General features: G+C 39.3%; 1 protein-coding gene across 1 annotated transcript in view; it reads right to left on the bottom strand.

The window, feature by feature from the left end:
* Positions 1-902: 902 nt before the first annotated feature.
* The window catches only part of cdc40 (cell division cycle 40 homolog (S. cerevisiae)), a 131,530-nt gene continuing 108,194 nt past the window's right edge, over positions 903-24,238 (bottom strand). The window contains exons 13-15 of the mRNA XM_043687120.1: positions 10,111-10,187; positions 4,202-4,346; positions 903-2,400 (exon numbers count right to left, since the gene is read on the bottom strand). Coding sequence (XP_043543055.1) covers positions 2,223-2,400; positions 4,202-4,346; positions 10,111-10,187 — 400 coding nt within the window. The 3' untranslated portion in view covers positions 903-2,222. The remainder of the gene's footprint in view (positions 2,401-4,201; positions 4,347-10,110; positions 10,188-24,238) is intronic.

Raw genomic sequence — 24,238 nt, 5'->3', positions numbered from 1 at the left:
CTAGCTTTCAATAATCACTTATTTCTTGCAGAGATCAACAATCTCTGCATCACAGGTAAATTAGAAAATATAACTTTTAATATAAAAACATGTGAACTGGCAAAGACTCCAAATGTAGCCTTCAAAAATAAGTTTACTTTAGAGTTGGATGAAAGGAGGAATCACTAAAAGCCACAGACGAGGAACCCTGCTGCTTTCTTTATGCTTACGCTGGGTAAATATTTGTGGTTTATTTCAACATAGGTTTGTTGGCTTTCTACTACCCACAAAGTAAAAAAGGTTTGGTTTCTCAGTCTTTGCACTATGTATTTGTAGAAATAGACTCCCTACCTCAGCTCTGAAATCGATCAGCCTGATAACTTGTCACCATGCCATTACATTTGTCTTATTTATGGTCCTTACAAATGGAAGCCTATTACAATTCACAAATGTGAGCTTATCCAATGCGTCAGATAACTTGATACAAGATATCATAACAGCCTATATACTGACTGACCAGTCAGGATATAAAAATCTGCATCAAATCACAAAGAATGATTCAATTTGAATTTCCAAAATACTATTTAAAGTGCACAATGAATAATGAATGATCAGATCATGATCTCTTTTGTCACCGATTTATAAATTCATACATGCTGTTTTCAGCGATAAAAGTTCAGTGTAATTTTCTTCAGTAAAATGCTTTCTTAATGCCTGACAAAGTTGACTGTTTGACATTTTAAACTGAACTTCAGTCTTTCATATGGTCTGCTTGAAATTGAAAAGAAGTTCTGAAACAATTGCACTCTCACACACGCAATGGAACAGTAAAGTATATGTATATGACGCACTGTACACCAAGTAAGTCAGTTTTAAAAAGTCCTCTGAACTCCATTTACTGTTAAGTCTGCAAAGCTCATAAGTGTCAAAAAGGTTTTTTTAATCATGCAGCACAAAAGTATTTAAAGACTTCTGTTAGAAACTTGCAAACACCAGCATGGATGGGCTTTATTGTCAACTTTACACCCTCTTTGCAACTTTCTATAAAAATCCAGACACATAAAATTTCTACTTTCTGGTTCAATCTGCATGCAATGATAGGGAAGTATGATGAGAAAGTGATGAAAATACTCAGCAGTTTAGGCAGCATCTGGGGAGAGAGAAACAGTCAATATTTCAGGTTGGCAATTTTCTTCAGAACTAGAAAACATTATGTAACATTCCCCAAATCTGACAAAAGATCATTTGACTTGAAATCATAACTCAGACTTTTGTTCTACAGATACAGCCTGACCTGCTTAATGTCTCCATCTTTTCCCACTTGTATTTCAGATTTCCAGAACCCACAATTTCAACTTCATTTCCGTTTTATCAATGTTATTTGCATTCCACTAACAGTCATGAAGTTATATATCCAGCTCTTTGTACAAATAGTCTCCATTGCATAAACAGATAGCATTGCACTGAAAGGCAAATTCTTCTTAAAGGGTTCATGGTACAGAATGTTCAGTTTATGACTCAAATTTTAACAATTTTACAATAACTTGAAACAGAAAAATAAAATATCTCCTTAATACAAACGTTTAAGTCAATATAATCATTTCCAGTTTTGAATGGGTCAATACTTTATGGTATTGGTCTGAATGGTAGGTTCAGGTTGCTGTATGAACAGAAATTTGAAGAATGGTCACTTTCAGTAAGGAGAGATCATGGTGGTCAAATTCCTTACAGTAGAATGTCTGCTTCTCGTGGTAACTGATGATCATCAAACAGAATTGCATTCTTAGAATTTACTAATGTCAAAATTGGATGTTCATATTTTCTTAAAAATCTAAGAATTATGAAGAAACACAGTCAATGCCCAGTTTTCATTAATAAATGTAATAGAAGATGTTTTTCTCTCTTCACGGATGCTGGTACAACCCAAGTTCTCTTTTTCAGCCAGCATTTTGTTTCCATTTACATTTAAAAACTGGAAGTTGTTTTAGGTTGTGATTTTATTTGAAGTTTTAAACAGAATCTACACAGAACATTACTCAAATTCATGAAGATGTTGAAGGATATGCTTCAGTGTTGAATCTTTCAGCTTAGCATATAGCCAACTCTGCCGGAGCATTTCCATGTCTTCAGCCAGCAAGGCAGTCAACAAGTATCCAGTCAGAGAGCATTCCGCAATGAGTCTAAACACAATTTCTCTGGAGAGACTTATTACCAAGAAAATTCTGAAGCTCCAGGAACTTCCATCAGTCCCACAGTTTGATCTGTCCATCCCAGCCACACGTGATGACTTTGGATGTTTCATGTGGATGCCAAATTGCACTAATGCAGACCTTATCATGTGCTTTGATTCGAGTGTACAGTTTGGTCGTCTTCCAGTCCCATATATTTAGCTTTCCATCAGCATCGCCTGAGGCCACATAACTGTTTATACAAATAAAAGTTAAAATACGTAGAATAACATTTTTCAAACAACATTCAAAAGATTAGAATACTGATTATTAGATGTATTAACATATATGGACACTAAAATAAGCACTTACGTAAATGATTTCAATGATCAAAAATTAATACTTCCTCTTCCTGTAAAATGACTTTATCTGGATGCATTGCATGCAGAGTTTAAAGAACAGCCTCATTTATAATGCCGCCACTGGGCGGCACGGTGGCCCAGTGGTTGGGCGGCACGGTGGCCGTAGGGGTATGGGTGGTTTGCGCTTCGGCGGGTCGGTGTGGACTTGTTGGGCCGAAGGGCCTGTTTCCACACTGTAAGTAATCTATCTATAATTTTAATATGGCAGAAAAAATGTCACAAACAATGTGCTATTGTTGAGGATTTTCATAATCACAAGCTACTAGCCAATACTTTGAAATCAATCACTGAACATTAACAAGCATGCCATTTTTATGTTTACTTCAAATACCCATAGTTTCTAACTCAATGTTCAGACATCTGTAATACAAATGACATTCATTTCCAATTAAATCTCAATCCTATGTATGCCTGCTAATAATGATCAAGCCAAGGAATAAATGCATGATAATGGGATCGAATGTTAAAAAAATTAGTTTTCCCCTTTGGCAAAAGGTTAACGTAATTCAACACTAATTATTGTGGACCGTCTACATTTATAACAAAAACCATCTCTAGAATGTAGGCACTGTTGGCAAGGCCAGCAATTATTGTTCATCCGTAAGTGTCCTAAAAAAGGGAGTGCTGAACTACCTTTATCAACCACTGCTTCTGTGAGGTAAAGGTATTCTAACACAGCAATTATGCAGGAACTTCTAAGAATTTAATCTAGCAACAAAGACATAGCAAGATATTTCCAAGTTAGGAAGTTATTTGGAGTATTTTGAGTAGTTTTGGTCTCATTATCTCTGGAAACAGATTATTGTCAAAGAAGGGATACAATGAAACATCACTCGACTTATTTCTGGGATGGTGGGCTGTCGTATGAAGAGAGATTGGAAAACCGGGCCTGTATTCTCTGGATGTTTCAAACAATGAGAGGTGATCTCACTAAAACCTATAAAATACTTAGACGGGGTAGTTGCGGGCAAGGTATTTTCCCTGGTTGGGGATACTAAAACCAGGGGGCACAACTTAAAAATAAGCGAGCTGCCACTTCAGTCCGAGATGTGGAGAAATTATTTTAGAGAGTTTTGAACCTTTGGAATTCTCTCCCATAGAGGCTGGTGGAGGCTCAGTCTGAGAGTATGTTAAAGTGGAGATTGATAGATTTCTGATTACCAACAGTGTACAGGATTATGGGGATAGTGCATGTAAAATGAACTGAATAATTTGATCAGCCATGATTTTATTGAAAGGTGGGGCTGGCACAATAGGCTAAATGGTCTACTGCTGTTTCTATGTTAATTGGGTTAGAGAGGAATTTGGATGTGATTATACTCCCATGCACTTACTGTCCTTGTTCTTCTAAATGAGAGACCTTTCAGATTTGCAAGGTGCTGTTGGAGAGGCCTTGGAAAAATTGCTGCTGCCACAATACACCAATGCTAGAAGAATGAATGTTTAAAGTGGTGGGCTGGGAGACGATCAAGCAGGTTGCTTCGTCCTGGATATTGTTGAGCTTCTTAATTGTTGTTGAATCTGTACTCCTCCAGGTCAGTGGAGAATAGGTCATCATTTGGAAATTACAGTTAAATACAACAGCAAAACAAATGAATTTACCAGAAAAAAAAGGTCAAATGAAAAACTCACCTCATGTCAGGTGAAAAATCCACCTGACAGGCATAACCTGCCACCATGTGGCCCTTGAAGATTTTTTTCTTATTCAGTCTAAACCTGTTTTGCGCTCCAAAGATGAGAATTTGATTGTCCATTGATTGACATGCCAGCCACTTGCCTAAACAGGACACATTGGAGAAATTAATCAGGCTTTTTACACGTGAATACACATCTATTGGGTATATTTATCTAGACAGGTGTAAAATGTTTTTGTAGGCTGAAGAGCTAACAGAAATGTACACATACCATTCCCTCTCCAGCAATAATCTTGCAACTAACAATTGTTATATTTTCCACTCACCTTGCATTTGCTTTAAAATGAAGAGAGGATTACATGAGCATAACCATTCAATCCCCACAGTGCAGAAGCAGGTTGTTCAGCCTATCGAGTCCACACCAAATCTCTGAACAGCATCCCACTCTGACCCACTGCCCTGTCCTGTAATCCTGCATCCACCCCGTGGCCAATCCACCTAACCTGCACATCCCTTGACTCTATGGGCAATTTAGATTAGATTATATTACAGTGTGGAAACAGGCCCTTCGGCCCAACAAATCCATACCGACCCGCTGAAGCGCAACCCACCCATACCCCTACATTTACCCCTTACCTAACACTACGGGCAATTTAGCATGACCAATTCACCTAACCTGCACATCTTTGGACTATGGAAGGAAACCGGAGCACCCGGAGGAAACCCACACAAACACGGGGAGAACGTGCAAACTCCACACAGTCAGTCGCCTGAGGCGGGAATTGAACCTGGGTCTCTGGCGCTGTGAGGCAGCAGTGCTAACCGCTGTGCCACCGTACCGCCCACAAATTAGCACAGCCAATCCACCTAAGTTGCATATCGCTGGACTAGAGAGGAAACCAGAGCACCCAGAGGAAACCATGCACTCATGGGGTGAAGATGCAAACTCCAAACTCCAGGAGTTGCTTGAAGATGGAATCAAACCTGGGCCCCCAGCGCTATGAGGTAGTAGTGCTAACCACTGAGCTACCCTGTATGAAAGCCAAGTTAGTAGATTGTAGAAATGCTGATTTTGAGGTACTGAAATAAACCATGGGAAAATAAAAGATACAACATTTTTGGGGAAGAACAATGCAGAATAACAGTGAGTACCATTTATGAATGTTTTTAACTTAGTGTGGAAAACTATATGCCACCAAAAGGGCAGAGGAAACTACACAATGGTGCAACTCTGATGATGAATAAAGGCAGAATGAAATAATTGAGGGTATGGAAGTATGTTTACATTAAGTAAGTAGACAGTAGAAGAGTACATGACAGAGAATCTGAAGACATTAAGAAAGAAATAATAAAAACAATTTGGAACTCAAAGGAAGTATGAAATTAAATTATCAAGTGACATAAATAGTAAAATATTTTGCAGGTTCATTAATTCAAAAAGAAAAACTGTGATGGGAATAGGTTCATTAAGAAAAAGACAGGATTATACCAGAGGGAATGATGGAAAGGTGGCAGAAACATTAAATAATTCCATCACTTATAAGCATGCCTGGGGAGAAAGAATATGCAGATACGACATAATGGTGAGATGAGTGATGCATAAAATATATTTGAAATTTTAAAAAAAGGATGAATTGAATTATCTAAGCAAACTAGCAGATAGTTAATGTAATTCCTACATTTAAGGTGAGGCACAGTATGTGGCTAGGAAAATATAACCCAGTCAGTTATAAATTATCTGGATTGTCAAAAGGCTTTCAATAAGATGACCTGTAGATTAATGTATAGGGTTAGAAAATGTGAAGTCAGGAACAAGAGATAGATGAATTGCTAGCTGGCACCAAGACAAAAAGCAGACAGTGGGAGTGGAAGGTAATTATTCAGAACAGCAGAAGGTGGGAAGTATTTTACATATGAATTAAGGACTAATTTTGTTCACAACTTACATTTTAAAAAACTGGACATCAAAATCAAAAGCAATTTCTAAATTTGTGGATGACACCAAATTTGGGAGGGATGGGAGGTAGGAATTATTAGAACTGTGCAGAACTGCAAGAAATTACACTAAGATATCTATAAACTTGTAGAATGGGCAAATAATTCGCAAATTATGTGCACACAGATAAATCTTAGGAAGTACATTTTGGGAGGAAGAATAGGCAATTATTGCTTGGAAGCTGCAATTCTCTGTTGCATGGAGGGATAAAGGGATCCTGGAAGTGTAAAAGACATCATTCAACAAATGTTACGTTGTAGGTTAGCATGGCAATTAAAAAGCAAACCAAGGACTAGATTTTTTTTCCCTGTTTGAGGGATAGAAAAAGAGAGGAGGTTATTTTAAACCTATACTGTATAAAGGTTATTTTAAACTTACAGCACGGTATGCACCTATGCTGTCATATTATAAAAACAATATACAGACATTGGAGAGGGTACAGAGAAGATAGAAAAGGAAGTTTCTAGAAACGTGTGGATATATATATATATATAGAAAAGGATCGACAGACTAAGTCTGTTTTGTCTTTGGAAAAATGTTGAGGGATGACCTAATGGAGACTGTTAAAATTACAGGACCCTCAGATGTAGGAGCAGAAGTAGGTCATTCAGCGCTTTGAGTCTGCTCTGCCATTCAGGGAGACCATGCCTGATCTGATAATCCTCAACTCCTCTCTCCTGCCTTATCCCCATAACACGTGACCGCTTTACTCATTAAAAATCTATCTCAGCCTTGAATACACCTAATGATCCCACCTTGACAGCCCTCTGCAGTTAGGAATTGCACTAATTACCCTCGGAGATATTAAATGGTAACCTCTTAGTGTGAGGTTATGCCCTCTGATGCAGACTTTGCCAAAGGGAAAAGCAACCTCTTTCATCGGCCCTTTGGAGCCCTCTAAGAATCTTAGATGTTTCAAAAGAATCACAGATACGTTATAGCACAGAAGGTGGTCATTCGGCCCATTGATCCTGCACCAGCTCATTAATAAGCATCACTACCAAGTGCTAATCTCCTGCTTACTCCCTAGAAGCTTGCACATCATTTTTGTCCAAACAATTATCCAATAACATCTTGCATAACTCAACTGAACCCACCTTTACAACAGCAGCAGGTAGTGTATTCCATTTCCTAATTACTCACTGAGTGAAAGATTTTTTCTTCACTACATCTTTGCTTCTTTTGCAGTTTTACTTTAAATCTATACCGGTTTCTTTTTGTTCCTTTTACAAGTGGGAACAGCTTTTTTCTATCTACATTATCCTGTCCATTCACAATTTGTAAAGCCTCTATCAGATTTACTCTTCGCCTTCTTTGTTCCAAGAAAATTAGTTGAGCAGTTAGTAACACAAGGACATAATGGTGGGAAACTGGAATGCACTTCCGGGGAGGGTAGTTGAAATGGGAAACTCACAACCTTCAAAAAGTACTTGGATGAACACTTGGAAATACCATTATGTTCAAGGCTAAGAGCCAAGTGCTGGAAATTTAGATTTAGAGGTTTTTTTTGTCACTGCAACCTCAATGGGCCAAAGGGCCTTTTCCGTACTGTATGATTCTATGGCAATAGTCTCCTCTCATTCTTCTGATTACCAAAAAGTACAAGCTAAACCTAACCAACCTCCCTTCATCAGAATATCTCTCCATACCTGAAATCAACCTACTGAACCTTCTCCAGACTACCTCCAAAGTCAGTGTATCATTAGAATCAGAGATATACATTACAGACACAGGTCCTTTGGCCCAACTCATTCACACTGATCAGGTTTTCTAAACTGAACTAGTCCCGTTTGCCTATGTTTGGCCCATATCCCTCCAAACCTTTCCTAACTATGTACCTGTCCAAATGTCTTGTAATGTTGTATTTGTACCTGCCTCTACCATTTCGTATGGCAGCTCATTCTGTATATGCAACATACCATAAGCCATTTGTGAGAAAAAAATTCCCCTCAGCTCCCCTCAACTTAAACCTATTCTCTCAAGTTTTGGACTCCCCTACCCTGGGAAAAAGAACTTTGCTACTCACTTTATCTAATCCCCTCACAATTTTATAAACCTCTAAGATCACCCCTCAACCTCCTAGACTCCTAAAAGTGCCAGCGTATCCAGTCTCTCATATAACTCAAACTTTCCAGTCTCAGTTACATCCTTGTAAAATGTTTTTGCATCCTTTCCAGTTTAATAAAATCCTTCCTATAGCAGGGCGACCAGAACTGTATGCAGTACTCCAGATGTGGTCTTCTCAATGTCTTGTACAGATATAACAACATGACATCCCAACTCCTGTATTCAATGCTCTGACTGATGAAGGTAAGCAGGCCCAACGCCTTCTTCATCACCCTTTCCATGACACTACATTCAAGGAACTATGTACTTGAACCCTAGGTCTTCCTGTTCGAGAACACTCCCAAGGGCCCTACCATTAATTGTGTAAGTCCTGCCCTAGTGTGTCTCAGCAAAATGCAACATCTTGCATTTATCCGAACTAAACTGCAATTCTGCCATTCCTCAGCCTCCTGGCCAAGTTAATCAAGATACCATTATGCCCTGACATAACTTTCTTCACTTCCCACTATACCACCAATTTTTGTGTCATCCGTAAATTTACTAACAGTACTCTCCTATTTTCTCATCCAAATCATTTGTATAAATGCCGAACAACAATGGACCCAGGACTGATCCTTGTGGCTCACCTCTGGTCATAGGCCTCCAATCTGAAAAACAACCTTCTACCACCACCCTCACTCTCCTACCATTAAGCCAATTTTGTTTCCAAACAGCTAGTGTCTCTGGATTCCATGTGATCTAACCTTACTAACCAGCTGACCTTACGGTACCTTGAAGGGCTTGCTAAGGAGCATGTTGACAATGCCTACCACACTGTCCTCTCCCCCCACCCCCGCATCTATGTTCTTGACCACCTCTTCAAAAGACTCAAATTTGAGAGACATGATTTCCCTCACATAATGTCATGCTGACTATCCCTAATCAGTCCTTGCCTTTCCCAATGCATGCAGATCCTGTTTTAGCAAGATGTCTCTAGTTTTACGCTCTATTCCCTTTGATATAAAGGCCAATAGTCCATTTGCCTTCTCTATTACCTGGTGAACTTGGATTCTATTTTTTTGTAATTCATGCATGAAAATTCCAAATCTTTCTGTAGTATTTCTCCACTTAAATAATATTCAGCTTTTCAAATCTTCCAAAGTGCATAACCTCCCATTTCCCCACATTATACTCCATCCAACAAGTTTTTTATATAAAAGGCTTTGACAGAGTGGATCCAGAATGAATGCTTCCTCATGTAGGGAACAGCAAAACTAACAACCATCAATATAGCACAGTCACCAAAAAAGCCAAAAGGGAATTTAGCAGAAACCAATGAGCAGTAAGAAGAAGGGACTAGTTACCACAGCTGGTGGTTGAAGCAATAATATATGGCACCCTGAACAAGCAATTGAAGGAGACATGAATAAATGGTATAATGTTAAATTTAGTTGCATTTCATTTTTGTTATCTTTATAATCTTTCTCAATACTAAAAACTTTGTGATCTCAGCACTCTTTCAATTCTGGCCACTTATATATCCTGGATTTTAACCATTCCAGCACTGAAGATTGCACCTGCAACTGCCTCAGCCATAAGCTTCAGAATTCCTTCCCTCAACTTCTCCTCGTCACATTCGCTGCTCTTCTGGAACTTCTTCAAAGTTACCATTTTCTATCATCTGTTCTAATTTCACCTTATGGGGTTTGGTATCAAGTTTCGTTCGATTGTGCTCGTGAATTATTAAATGCAAGTTGAAATTGTTTGCTATACTGTTAAAAACGTAACACAGCATCTGACAATATTTTAAAATGACATGGGGCCTAATGGTCAGGAAGAGAAGTGGAGAGATTAGATAAACTCACCATTTGGTGACAATGTTACTGCTGGCATAGAGTGCATACTTGGTTCTGCAATGTATTTGAAGTCCACAGGAATGTCCCTGTAAGAGAGCATGAAGACAGATAAGCAAACAAAAATAAAAACTGCTGTTTACAGTTCTAAAGTTCAGCCTATGCAGTCTACTCAAATCCTAGAGATTGTGCTGAGCAAAAAGTCCAAAAGAACAAAACAAGCGTTCACACAAAAGCCAAACCGTCAGATTGATAAACAAGTGGAATAAAAGCTCCAAGAGGAAATTTCAATTGCTTTTTTTATTGTGAAACACAGCAACTATTTTCCACTGTACAGTGAAACAAAGAGAACAAAGTGTATGTCACCATTTGGAGTGCTACATTAGAGTGTCAAACCAGCCTACGAAAGGAAAGAAAATGGGATGATTGTTGAAAGCAGATAAGGCAAAGGAGAAATGAACAACTTAACATGGAGCTACTGCAATTATTAGACTGCTGTAAGAGGTATAGACGATAGATATTCCTAAATGTTAGATGCTTATTTCTTTAGATAGACTGCTCATGAATTTAAACATAATGGTTCAAGCTGTGGTTAAAAATGTCATAAACCTCACCGTGCAATTCAATGCATGAAAGATGAAATTGCTTGAGAGTCAGAAGAAAGGAATGCAAAAGTGCCTTCAGTCAAACCTGATCATATCCTTTAAAATACATATTACTAACATTTATTTAATTTTAGTTAAATTACTGCAACTCTCCATTTATAGAAACATAAAACAGGGCAGAATTCACAGCTCTTGGAATCCAACTAAAGTCTGAAGTAAATTGTAATATTGTGACACCATAAAAATGTAGATAGTTAGACAGTATTTATTACATCCTTTTATTCAACCTATTCAGTGAATTTTTGAACTCTCTGGTTTTAGCTGATAAACCAGATTTTAAGGCTGCCATTATTTTAGGTGCAATTTCCATCTCCTTATCATTCCAGTACTTTATTTTAAATTCAAACAGAAAATGCTGAAAATATCTTTGTTCAGGCAGCATCAATGAGGACATAACAAAGTTAACATGTCTAATGGTTAGACTGCATTAGGAGACATAGACGATGGACATTGCTATTCATAGACAATGCTTGAAAATCTAAACATAATGGTTCAAGCTGCAGTCAAAAAGTGTCATAAACCTCTCCCTGCAATTCAAATTGTTTATTGGTTGTTTGCCTTAACTACTTTCAGACCAACAGTCCTTTCATTGCAAGGAGCTAGATTTAGGCAGGTCAGAGAGTAGAAGAGAAGTATTGACAAAATGGATGATGATGTATGGCAAAAGAGGATGGTATTTGGAGGTAAAGAAACAAATGATGGATCTTGAAGTATAAGTGGCAAGAATAGAATTACTACCAACAATTGCTGTCTGGGAAAAATAGAAGCAGTGGTTAATGATCTCTAATAGTCAAACTCAAATTTGAGGATTGGATAAAAAATAAATGTTGCTTCTCAAAGGTTTATTGAGTTTCATTAGAGTAGTGTAGGAGGCTAAGAACAAATGGAATGGGTGGTGAATTAAAATTACCTTACCTGCAGCTCAGGGTTATGCTGAAGGACTGAATGTAAGTGCTCCACAAATCAGTTACTTACTCTGTATTTAGCCTTTCCAGTACTGAGAAGACCACATTCTGAGTAGTGAATACAGTTTACTAAGTTCAAAGAAATACAAGTAAATTGCTAATTTGTCAGAACATTGTTTGGCACCTGTTCTGATGAAGGATCACAGACCTGAAATGTTAACTCATATTTCTCTCTGTACAGATGCCGAGTATTTCCAGAACTTTCTGTTGTTATTTTGGATTTGCAGCATCAGCAGCATTTTGATTTGAAACTCTTCTCTGGTTCTTGGAGGGAGGGGAAGGGGTGACAGCAGAAGTGAGGGAAATTAGCAAATAAGAAAAAAAAAGGTGTCATGGCACAAGTATTACTCGACAAAGCAAAGGCATCATCAGAAGCTGTGATGTAAAAACCAGAACAGAATCCTTAAATATGAATGATGTAAGGAACCCTAGTGAAGCTAGCTGAGGGAATGAGTTGATAATCCATTCCCAGAAAATGTGATATGGAAGAAAAGGAAACAAAGGGAAAGAGTCATATTTAGGATATGTGAAGGTGATATTAGCATGGAAATTATGGGCAAAGTTAATCAACTCTCTCAGTTTAGGATTAGTGTACAATATAACACTTCCACAGTCATCAACACGTTGGACAAAGAGTTGCAGGATGCCATTCAGCCCATGGTGTCTGTGCCATCACTTTGTTCACACTCCTCTGCTGAAGCTCCTCGATGCTGCCTGAATTGCTGTGCTCTTCCAGCACCATTGATCCAGAATCTGGTTTCCAGCACCTGCAGTCATTGTTTTTACCTCTTTTCCTATAGCCTAGTAAATGTTTCCTGTTCAAAGTATTTATCTAATTTTCTTTTTAAATTCAATACTGAATCTGGGTCTATTAACTACTAAGCTTTCAAGCCATGCATTTCAAATCACTAGAACTGACTGTTGCATCTGGTTCTATTGCCAATTACTTTAATTCTGTGGTTTCTGGTTACTGCCCTTTTGCTACTGTAAACTGTTTCTCCTTGATAACTCCATCAAATTCTTTCAAGTTTCAAACAACTTCTATCAAATCTCTCCTTCAGTTTTTCTGTTTGAAGCAGACCAGTAACTATAACCACATCAGACATGCATCTGGGATTCTGAAACAATTGTTCACATATTTAAATGTCAGAATGCACTATAATCTGTTGCAGAGGTAGTATCAAAATAACATTGTTGCATGACACAGAATAATCATGGAAACAGACTCTCTGATTGACAAGGACATGTGGTAAGTCATGGCACATTAGGAAAATGGTGATGACATCACCAAAGAACAAGCAAAACAAAAAGCCAAGCAGTCACACTGTTACATCAGGTTGTGATTTAGCAGCTCTTTCCTCAAGACAAACTTAATTGTATTTTGCTTTTAATGTTCTTTATTGACTTTTGTAGTATTTTCTTCCCACAATTATTGTTGCTTATTGATGGCAATTCATTGGGAGCACCCTCACATCAGGAACAAAGTACACCACCTTGTATATGCAACTATTACAACGGCTCCCCCACAATAGTCTGAACTGCCAATCATTCATGGTAGGGCTATAGAAAACACTTCCTTGCTCTCACACCAAAGCTCTGACCTAGAGATCTCCAGTTAGAAATCTTTGTTCTTTCACTCCTGTTCTTTTACTTCACGCTAAAAATGCGCATTTCATAATTTCTATTTACATTGCTTGGGCGGCTATTTGTATGTGCTTTTGGATGGCTACTTCAGTTGTGGATTACTTTCTTAGTACCATTATAAGAGCAGAACTTCCCAAAAACAAATCTGTGAGAGTGCATAACGAAAGGAAAAACACTGAATTCCCACTTAAATGACTGTTAGAGGTTGTAACCAAATAAACATCACGTTTCTGAACAAAAGCCTTTAACCCAACTAATGTGGTATCTGTCACAAACATAAATCTTCATTGTCCATTCATCTGAATATTTTGCAGAAGGGTATTTTGACATACCTGAACAATACGACGTGCCATTCTGACTGATCGTGATGGTAACCACGAGGCTACCATCTTGTACAAATTATCTCCTCATTGTACGTTGGACACGCAATGTTTTAAAGCAACAGTGATTATTACTTTCCTTACATAATTCCTGGTACTGTAATTCCTCAAATCAAAACACATATATTCTCTCCCATCCTCCATATCTTCATTAATAGAATAGTTCATGTTGAAACTAAATCTATTTAGAAGCAGGAACAGGCTTACACTGACATGTTAGGCACACATCCAATCTTTTCTGATTAAGAACATAGCCCAGAAAACAGAGTGATCCTAACAGACTGATTCATTCCAGCTGTGGATACACATTACACAACTGCCAGGTCATCTATATAACTACAGTTAGACCCGCAAAATGGCACGAAACATCATCCTCATCATCTGCCAAAAACCAGCTTAAATCTTTTAAGGTCAGACAGCTTGACTTCTAAAAACAATCTATACAAACTTTGAATTTGAATGAACAATAAAACATATTTCAAAGTTAAAAATGTTGTTCCTATTTGTTAAAGCTCTGGCCTATAACAAGTCATGGAGAATAGTCTATATGATTTTGTAGTTTCTCAATAACAAAAGGAAGATTCATGTAGAATAGCAGTGGTGATCATGTGCTGCTTCTCCATTTAAGCAAGAAGAGCTTCCAATTACACAAGATGTACAATACTGAGCTGGCAGTTTGGTGCTGGAGAAATTTATCTTTTTTTAAAGTTGGTGCCTGTTGTGTTACAAGATTGCAACAGGACACATTTGCCAGTGACAACTTCACAAAGCAGTCAAAATGGAAATGGTTACATTTACTTACTTAGGTACAGATGGATTAGGAGGAGTGGGCCATTCAGCCACTTGAGCTTGCTCAGTCATTTGCTAAGATCATGCCTGAGATCAATGGGATTTAATGAGACCATGGCTGATCTCACTGTGAACTCAACTCCATATTCCTGCTTACCACAATATTTTTTAAAATAACAAAGGAGTCAAAAAACTAACTTAACTACCTCAGCCTTAAGAATATTCAATGACTTTGCCTCTGCCACACTCTTGGGAAGAGAGTTCTAAACATTCAACTTCGAGAAAACATTGCATTCATAGAGTCACAGAGATGTACAGCACGGAAACAGACCCTTCGGTCCAACTTGTCCATGCTGACCAGATATCCCAACCCAATCTTGTCCCAGCTGCCAGAACTTGGCCTATATCCATTTAAATCCTTCCTATTCATATTCCCATCCAGATGCCTTTTAAATACTGTACTTGTACCAGCCTCCACCACTTCCTCTGGAATCTCATCCCAAAAGCGCACCACCCTCTGCGTGAAAAAGTTGCCCCTTAGGTCCCTTTTATATATTTCACCTCTTACCCTAAACCTACGCCCCCTAATTCTGGGCTCCCCACAGGGAAAAGACCTTGTCTATTTATCCTATCCATGCCTCTCATGATTTTATAAATCTCTAGAAGGTTACCCATCAGCCTCTGATACTCCAGGGAAAACAGCCCCAGCCTGTTGAGCCTCTCCCTCTTGCTCAAAGCCTCCAACCCTAACAACATCCTTGTAAACCTTTTCTGAACCCTTTCAAGTTTAACAACACCCTTTCAATAGGAAGGAGGCCAGAATTGCATGCAATATTCCAAACGTGGCCTAACCAATGTCCTGTACAGCCGTAACATGACCTCCCAACTCCTGTACTCAGTGCATTTGGTATGAAAGCATACCAAACCCCTTTTTCACTATCCTATCTACTTGCAACTTTACTTTCAAGGACTATGAACCTGCAATCCAAGGTCTCTTTGTTCAGCAACACTCCGCAGGACCTTACCATTAAGTGTATAAGTCCTGCTCTGATTTGCTTTTCACAAATGCAGCACCTCGCATTTATCTAAATTTAACTCCATTTGTAACTCCTCAGCCTATTGGCGCATCTGGTCAAGATCCTGTTGTACTCTGAGGTAACCTTCTTCGCTGTCCACTACACCTCCAATTTGGTGTCATCTGCAAACTTACTAACTATACCTCCTATGTTCATGTTTAAATCATTTATATAACTGATGAAAAGCATGGACTGAGCACCGATCTTTGTGGCACACCATTAGTCACAGGCCTCCTGTCTAAAAGGCAGCCCTCCACCACCATCTTCAGACTTCTACCTTCGAGCCAATTCTGTGTCCAAAAGGCTAGTTCTCCCTGTATTCCATGAGACCTAACCTTGCTAACCAGTCTCCCACAAGGAACCTTGTTGAACGTTTTACTGAAGTCCATGGAGATCACATCCACCACTCTGTCCTCATCAATCCTCTTTGTTACTTCTTCAAAAAACTCAATCAAGTTTGTGAGACATGATTTCCCAAGCACAAAGCCATGCCAACTATCCAGTATCAGTCCTTGCCTTTCCAAATACATGTACATCCGGTCCCTCAGGATTCCCTCCAACAACTTGCCCATCACCGACATCAGGTTCACTGGTCTATAGTTCCCTGCATTGTCCTTACCACCCTTCTTAAACAGTGGCACCACATTAGCTAACCTCCAGTCTTCCGGCACCTCAGATGTAACTATCGATGATACAAATATCTCAGCAAGAGGCCCAGCAATCACTTCCCGAGCTTCCCACAGAGTTCTAGGGTACACCTGATCAGATCCTGGGGATTTATCTACTTTTATGTGTTTCAAGACATCTAGCACCACCTCCTCTGTAATATGGACATTTTTCAAGATGTTGCTATATATTTCCCCATATTCTATACCTCCCATCTTCTTCTCCACAGTAAATACTGATGCAAAATACTCGTTTAGTATCTCCCCCATTTTCTGTGGCTCCACACAAAGACTGCCTTGCTGATCTTTGAGGGGCCCAATTCTCTCCCTAGTTACCCTTTTGTCCTTAATGTTATTTATAAATCCCTTTGGATTCTCCTTAACCATATTTGCCAAAACTATCTGTGTCCCCTTTTTGCCCTCCTACTGCCTTTATACTCGAAGGATTTACTCGATCTCTCCTGTCTATACCTGACATATGCTTCCTTCTTTTTCTTAACCAAACCCTCAACTTCTCTAGTCATCCAGCTTTCCCTACACCTACCAGCCTTTCCTTTCACCCTGACAGAAATATACTGTTTCTGGACTCTCATTATCTCATTTTTGAAGGCTTCCCATTTTCCAGCTGTCCTTTTACCTGTGAGCATCTGCTCCGAAACAGCTTTTGAAAGTTCTAGCCTAATACCCGTCAAAATTAGCCTTCCTCCAAGTTAGAACTTCAACTTTTAAATCCGGTCTATCCTTTTCCATCACTATTTTAAAACGAATAGAATTATGCTCACTGGCCTCAAAGCGCTCTCCCACTGACACCTCAGTCACCTGCCCTGCCTTATTTCCCAAGAGTAGGCAAGTTTTGCACCTCCTCTAGTAGGTGCATCCACATACTGAATCTGAACATTTTCTTGTACACACTTTACAAATTCCTTTCCATCTAAACCCTTAACACTCTGGCAGTCCCAGTCTATGTTTGGAAAGTTAAAATCGTCTCTATCTTAAATATGAGCCTTGTTATTTTTAAACTCTGAATGCTCCCAAAAGGGAGAAAACATCCTTCCAGCATCCACCTTCTCAAATCTTTTCAGAACCTTATATGGCTCAGTAAGATCATTTCATTATTTTAAACACTGATGGTCACTTCATCCAAGTTATTCATGTAAATTGTGGATTGTTGAGGCCCAAACATTGATCCCTGTGTCAATTTTGAAAAACCTAAAATGGTCAATTTATGCCTGTCCCCTGTTCCTGTAAGCTAACCAATCTTTTATCCATGCTAACCTGTTACTCCCTACACCATACGTTCTTTGCATTGTAAAATTTGATGCAGTACCTTGTTAAATGCCTTTTCGAAATCTAACACCACATCGACAAGTTCCCCTGTATCCAACTTGTTTATTTCCTCAAAAAACTCCAGAGTTAAACATGATTTCCCTTTCACAAACTATGTTCTGACTTTGTCAGATCGCACTGAGGTCTAAGTGGTGGTTATTTCCTCCTTAATAAAAGATTCCAGCAGATTTCCAAGTTTACCCACAAATCCCCAATCCTATGCTCATATCTCTTATAAAAAAACCCCAGCAATTATAAGAAAACAATTTTAATTGCTTTAAGCAGCAGTCTACTCCATATGTCCTTTTCACTTTTTCAAAAGTGATGTTCTAGCCTATGTTCTTGGATGAGCGATGCCAATTTGGAACATGGGTCCTTCCATTTGGTGACAGTTCAAGTTAATAAGTTGCTTATTTATGCATTACTCATTCATGACATGCAGCATGTCATGTTAAAGAATAAATAAGTTCTGGAGAAACTTAGATTTGCAGCATCTTCAGAACTCTTCAGAGGAGTCATATCAGACTTGAAACGCTATTCTGTTTCTCTCTCCACAGATGCTGCCAGACCTGCTGAGTTACTCCAGCATTTTCTGTTTATTTCAGATTTGAAGTATCTGCAGTACTTTGCTTTTATTTTCAGTTTAAATATTTAGATTACTTTCCAGCTCAGCCAGCGAAAAAAAAGTTCAATTTTCAATGCTCAAATGTATAGAATCAGGAACTGGCCTTATTGGTCACAGATTTATTGAAACCAGTGACAACTTATTAAAATTCACAAAGCATTGCCCCATTATTACATTAACAACAATCCCTTGAATAATCATAACATACAATCTGGATGATTCTGCTATCTTTAGATTAAAATTGATACAGCTTCCTGCAGAATTAATATGATTTCAAAGAAAATATATTTCTTGCACCTTGAAGGACCTTAGGGCAATTACATTTCTATAATGTTGTCTAGGATGGATTATACGGGTGATGTTGCTAACAGCATCAACATGAATGAGGAATCTGGGTGCGGTGTATGCTGGGAGCAAATTTTAATTTCCGGATTCTATTCCTGTTGGAATGAATGTGGAACACAGTAAAGTGAGAGTCACCATAGGTATCTCTCTCATTAAGAGATGAAAGGTGGTAAGGGTCACCACATCTCAGGCAAGGGGCAATGCTGAGAAGGTAGTATCTTCATGGTAAACCTAGCTGGTATAAGAATGGAACCTGAACTGTTGAGTCACTCTATCACAAACCAGCCATCCAGCTAATTGACTAGTAAATGATAGCAGAGAGAAACTGAGGGAGATTCTGGAGGAGCTGACCAATTAAGCAGCTGCCTCTGGGAACTCCAATAAATTAAGGGCAGCAGGGGAACACTCGATTTGAACAGCGGGCAGCAGAGGTAGGTGCTGCAGAAGTGTGTGGACACTGGTCACAAATAGGGGGTACAAGTAGTACAAATGGGTTAGAAAAAAATGGGTTAGGCACACACATGAAAGAAAGGGAAAAAAAATCAAGAGTAATGGGCACCGCTACGTTATGACCATTTATTTACAGTGTCAGCACTAAGAAATTTAGCATCAGGTAGCAATAGTTACCCATTCTGCTGCCTGGAATTAGCCAACACTTCGTAGATGGTTTCCTAGCTCAGTGGGTGCCCTCTATTCTGGATGAAGAGTGCCATTAATCAAACCAGATACGACTAATTGATTGAGCACTACAGATAGTTGGGCAACCAGTCTCGGTTTCCTGGAGTGTCTTGTGGAGTGGGAAGACATCATAGAATTGGCCTAATGAGACTTCTCTCCCAATTTCACTTCTGCCTCCAAACGCATGGCCATAGGCCATTGAAAAGTGTGTCCTGGATTCCTTAAAGGAGGAAATGCTAACAGAGCAGGTCACTTGTCCAGCAATGGCCTAGGAGAGGCGTATGACAAGTAATGGTTGGAATTCTCATTGATCTATATTTGTCAAGGAAACTCGGGTGTGTACTGGTTCATGTGATTATTGCTCAAACTTGGTTTGTTGCTTAAAATTAACCTAGGTGTCTGTTTTCAATATTCAGGTTAGTGGAGTGTGACAGACAGCATCTGGAATTGCACAGCAGGGGAACTGGATAACACTGATGAATTCGAAATGATTTTCCTTTAAAGTAAGTTAGACTATAAGACCATAAGACATAGGAGTGGAAGTAAGGCCATTTGGCCCATCGAGTCCACTCCGCTAATTCTAAGGTTGTGTCCACGGGTCGTAGTTTCCTCGCATAATGGAAACAATTTCCTAGTGTCCACCCTCTCCAAGCCATGTATTATCTTGTAAGTTTCTATTAGATCTCCCCTTAATCTTCTAAACTCCAATGAATACAATCCCAGGATCCTCAGCCGTTCCTCAAATATTAGACCTACCATTCCAGGGATCATCCGTGTGAATCTCCGCTGGACAGCTCCAGTGCCAGTATGTTCTTCCTGAGGTGTGGGGACCAAAACTGGACGCAGTACTCCAAATGGGGCCTAACCAGAGGTTTATAAAGTCCCAGTAGCACAACAGTGCTTTTATATTCCAACCCTCTTGAGATAAATGACAACATTGCATTCGCTTTCTTAATCACGGACTCAACCTGCATGTTTACCTTTAGAGAATCCTTTAGCACTCCCAGATCCCTTTGTACTTTGGCTTTATGATTTTTCTCACCGTTTAGAAAGTAGTCCATGCTTGTATTCTTTTTTCCAAAGTGCAAGACCTCACATTTGCTCACATTGAATTCCATCAACCATTTCCTGTACCACTCTCCCAAACTGTCTAGATCCTTCTGCAGCCTCCCCACTTCCTCAGTACTACCTGCCTGTCCACCTAACTGCGTAATATCGGCAAACTTCACTAGAATGCCCCCAGTCCCTTCATCCAGATCATTAATATATAACGTGAACTGAACAGCTGCGGCCCCAACACTGAACCCTGCGGGACACCGCTTGTCACCGGCTGCCATTCCGGAGTTTATCCCAACTCTCTGCCTTCTGTCAGACAGCCAATCCTCAATCCATACCAGTAGCTCACCTCGAACACCATGAGCCCTCACCTTGCTCAGCAGCCTCCCGTGTGGCACCTTATCAAAGGCCTTTCGGAAGTCTAGATAGACCACATCCACTGGGTTTCCCTGGTCTAACCTACTTGTTGTTGTGGTTCTGTTCGCCGAGCTGGAAATTTTTGTTGCAAACGTTTCGTCCCCTGTCTAGGTGATATCCTCAGTACTTGGGAGCCTCTTGTGAAGCGCTTCTGTGGTGTTTCCTCTGGCATTTATCACCTACTTGTCACCTCTTCAAAGAATTCCAATTGTTGGAACACCTACTTGTCAGGCACGACCTCCCCTTACTAAATCCATGTTGACTTGTTCTAATCCGACCCTGCTCTTCCAAGAATTTAGAAACCTCATCCTTAATGATGGATTCTAGAATTTTACCAACAACCGAGGTTAGGCTGTTAGATAGTAAAACCTTGCACCTTACCAGCCTAATTGCATTGCTACAAAAATAATATGAAGCATTTCTAATGGAAATCAAGTCCATAAATAGTCCTGTCATCATTAAAAAGTTACCTGTCAGCTCTTTCACTATAGAAAACGCTGCTATGCTGTAGATATGTAGCAATTATCCTGACAGATGCATCAATCCACAGGAGTAAAGGAGAAGTGCTTGTGTCATTCTGATGCTATATATGACTTGGAGGTGCCAGTGTTGGGCTGGGGTGTACAAAGTTAAAAATCACACAACATCAGGTTGTCATCCAACAAGTTTATTTGGAAGCACAAGCTTTTGGAGCACTGCTCCTTCATCCACAACCACCTGAAGGAGCAATGCTCTGAAAGCTAATGCTTCCAAATAAATTTGTTGGACTATAACATGGCGGTGTGATTTTTAACTTTGATGCTATATAGGCTTTTCTTATCTTTTCTTTTCTTAAAAATAATCATTCATGGAATATGGGTGTTGATGGCTGGTCAGCATTTTATCTCCGATCCCTGGTTGTCCTTGAAGGGGTGAGCTGCCTTCTTGAATTGCTGTAGTTCATCTGGTGTGGGTGGACCCACAATGCCATTAGGGAATGAATTCCAGGAATTTGAACCCAGTGACACTGAAGGACAGTGATATATTTCAAAATCAGTATGGTGAATGGCTTGGAGAGGAATTTGTGTGTGGGGTGTTTCTAGATATCTGCTGCCTTTGTCCTTCGAAATGGAAATGGTCGTGTGTTTGGACTATCTGAGGATCTTTGGTGAATTTCTGCAGTGCATCTTGTAGATAGTACACACTGCTGCTACTGAGCATCTGAGGTCATGGATATTTGTAGTTGTGGTGCCAATCAAGTGAGCTGCTTTGTCCTGGATGGTTCAAGCTTCTTGAGCGTTGTTATAGCTGCACCAGTCCAGGCAACTGGGGAGTATTCCATCACACTCCTGACTTGTACCTTATTAATGGTGGACAGGTGCTGGGGAGTCAGGATGTGAGTTACCACAGTATTCCTAGCCTCTGACTTGCTCTTGTACCCACTATGTTTATGTGGTGAGTCCAACAGAGTTTTTGGCCAATAGTAATTCCCAAATGTTGATAGTGGACGATTTAGTGATAGTATCACCAGTGAATGTGGAGGGGGTGTGGTAAGATTGTCCCTTATTGGTGATGGCCATTGCCTAGCATTTGTGTGGCACAAATGTTACTTGCCACTTTTCAGCCCAAGCCTTGATGCTGTCCAAATCTTTTTGCATTCATCAGCGAACATGCCCACTCCTGACCTTACATTGGAATCCGTACCAAATCAGTGTGACAGTACAGCTTCTCGGTTGCCTATTTGCCAACTCATAAATAACTACACAAACTTGGTGCAAATACAAAACAATGGCATCTGAAAATCTGAAGACAGGGATGCCTTCACTTTCAATACAATTATGGTGTAAGTCATCGCAGCTCCAGTCAGGATTTCTATTTTTGTTGTGATCCCAGTTAATATTATTATTGGACAAGTAGAATAAACCAAACTATTTACATCCAACACAAGTTTAAAGATTCTAAGTAAACAGTAAAGTACAATCCTGTTAATCCCAAAAGCATTCCTTTACAGTATTCACAATAGAAAGAATTCCCTTCTCTATCACATCTATAAGGCTTAACTGTTGCTTCAATTTCTAGCATTAAAAATCCAAAAGGCTCTTCTTGGAGCCTTCAAACAACTGTGTTTAGATTTTCTGCTTCAATTAACTCCTTTGGTTGTAACACTGCTGGGATGGAACTTACAAATTAAATTGCTTACATTGATGTAACCTACTTCTTAATAATTCTAAATGATTTCCTTTTAGCAGTAGCAACTGTTTTACACAGTCAGCCTCAGCCATGACTTCTGCAAAACTGTCAAACTAAAACCCAAAAAGGCTTTCTTCATGTGATCGGGATTTTCCCTTAATAGAAAGGAATCAATTTCTGACCTTTTAAACCAAAAGCCTTAAGCACAACTGTTCACTTTGTTAATTCATGAAAATTCTCCAAACGTAAACAAATTCCAATTAACCTCCAATAATTCTCTCTGTAGAACTACTTTTAAAAATGAATTACCATGGCTACTGAAATACTTAAAAACACTGAATATTGAAATACTGAATATGAAAGAAATTAATCATTAACCCCTTCAGATGCAGACCAAATCCCACATACCACTAGATCGAATCCAAACCCGAAAGTCAATGATATTAAAATAAAGATAAATCACACACTCTACATCATATTCTCTTGAAGCCAATCAAGTAAGAAGATCATATATTATGACACTGGAATACCAAAAGTTTACTCTGAGTGTAGCAAATATAAAGAGAAAATAATTGCGAGCGAGATTCCAACAGTTACTAGTTTATTTTAGGGATGGAATGAGGGGAAAAAAATCAATTTGTTTATAAATTAGAAATAATAAAATGGCTGCGCTTATTGTGGACAGCACTCAAACTTTATATGGCCAGCATTACATTGTGCATGCTTGAGAAATAAGTACTAAATACTGCCCTCTGTTGTGGCAAAGACCTGCTGCACCAAGGAGGTGAAGATCACCCAACTCTGCAGCCTCCCAGCGCTCGCCCCCCTCCCAACAAACCCCCACCGAATGTCTTCCCCAACTCCTCCTTCTACAATGGCCAGGGTGAGTGCCATTTGCGTATGCGCTGACATCACTGTGCTTAGAAGTCGGTGACATCAACATACAGGCACTTCCTACAGCTTGATGTGGCCCCTGACATCATGGCCCACTTCTGCCCCTATATATGGGGTCATTCTGCCATTTGGAGTAATCGCTCTATACTAATGTACAAAAGTAACAAATGATTTAGATTTCAGCCTCAACATGACTTTCTTTTTCTCACTGAACAGTTAAAGCTTGAATCACGAAATAGAACATAGAACATTACAGTGCAGTACAGGCCCTTCGGCCCTCGATGTTGTGTTGACCTGTGAAACCAATCTGAAGCCCATCTAATCAACACAATTCCATTTTCATCCATATGACTATCCAATGACCATTTAAATGCCCTTAAAATTGGCGAGTCTACTACTGTTGCAGGCAGTGCATTCCATGCCCCTACTACTCTCTAAGAAAATAA

This window comes from Chiloscyllium plagiosum, chromosome 3, assembly GCF_004010195.1.
Source record: "Chiloscyllium plagiosum isolate BGI_BamShark_2017 chromosome 3, ASM401019v2, whole genome shotgun sequence".
Taxonomy (NCBI): Eukaryota; Metazoa; Chordata; class Chondrichthyes; order Orectolobiformes; family Hemiscylliidae; genus Chiloscyllium; species Chiloscyllium plagiosum.
Note: the sequence above shows the minus strand (reverse complement) of the source record. Positions and strands in the feature narration are given on the sequence as shown.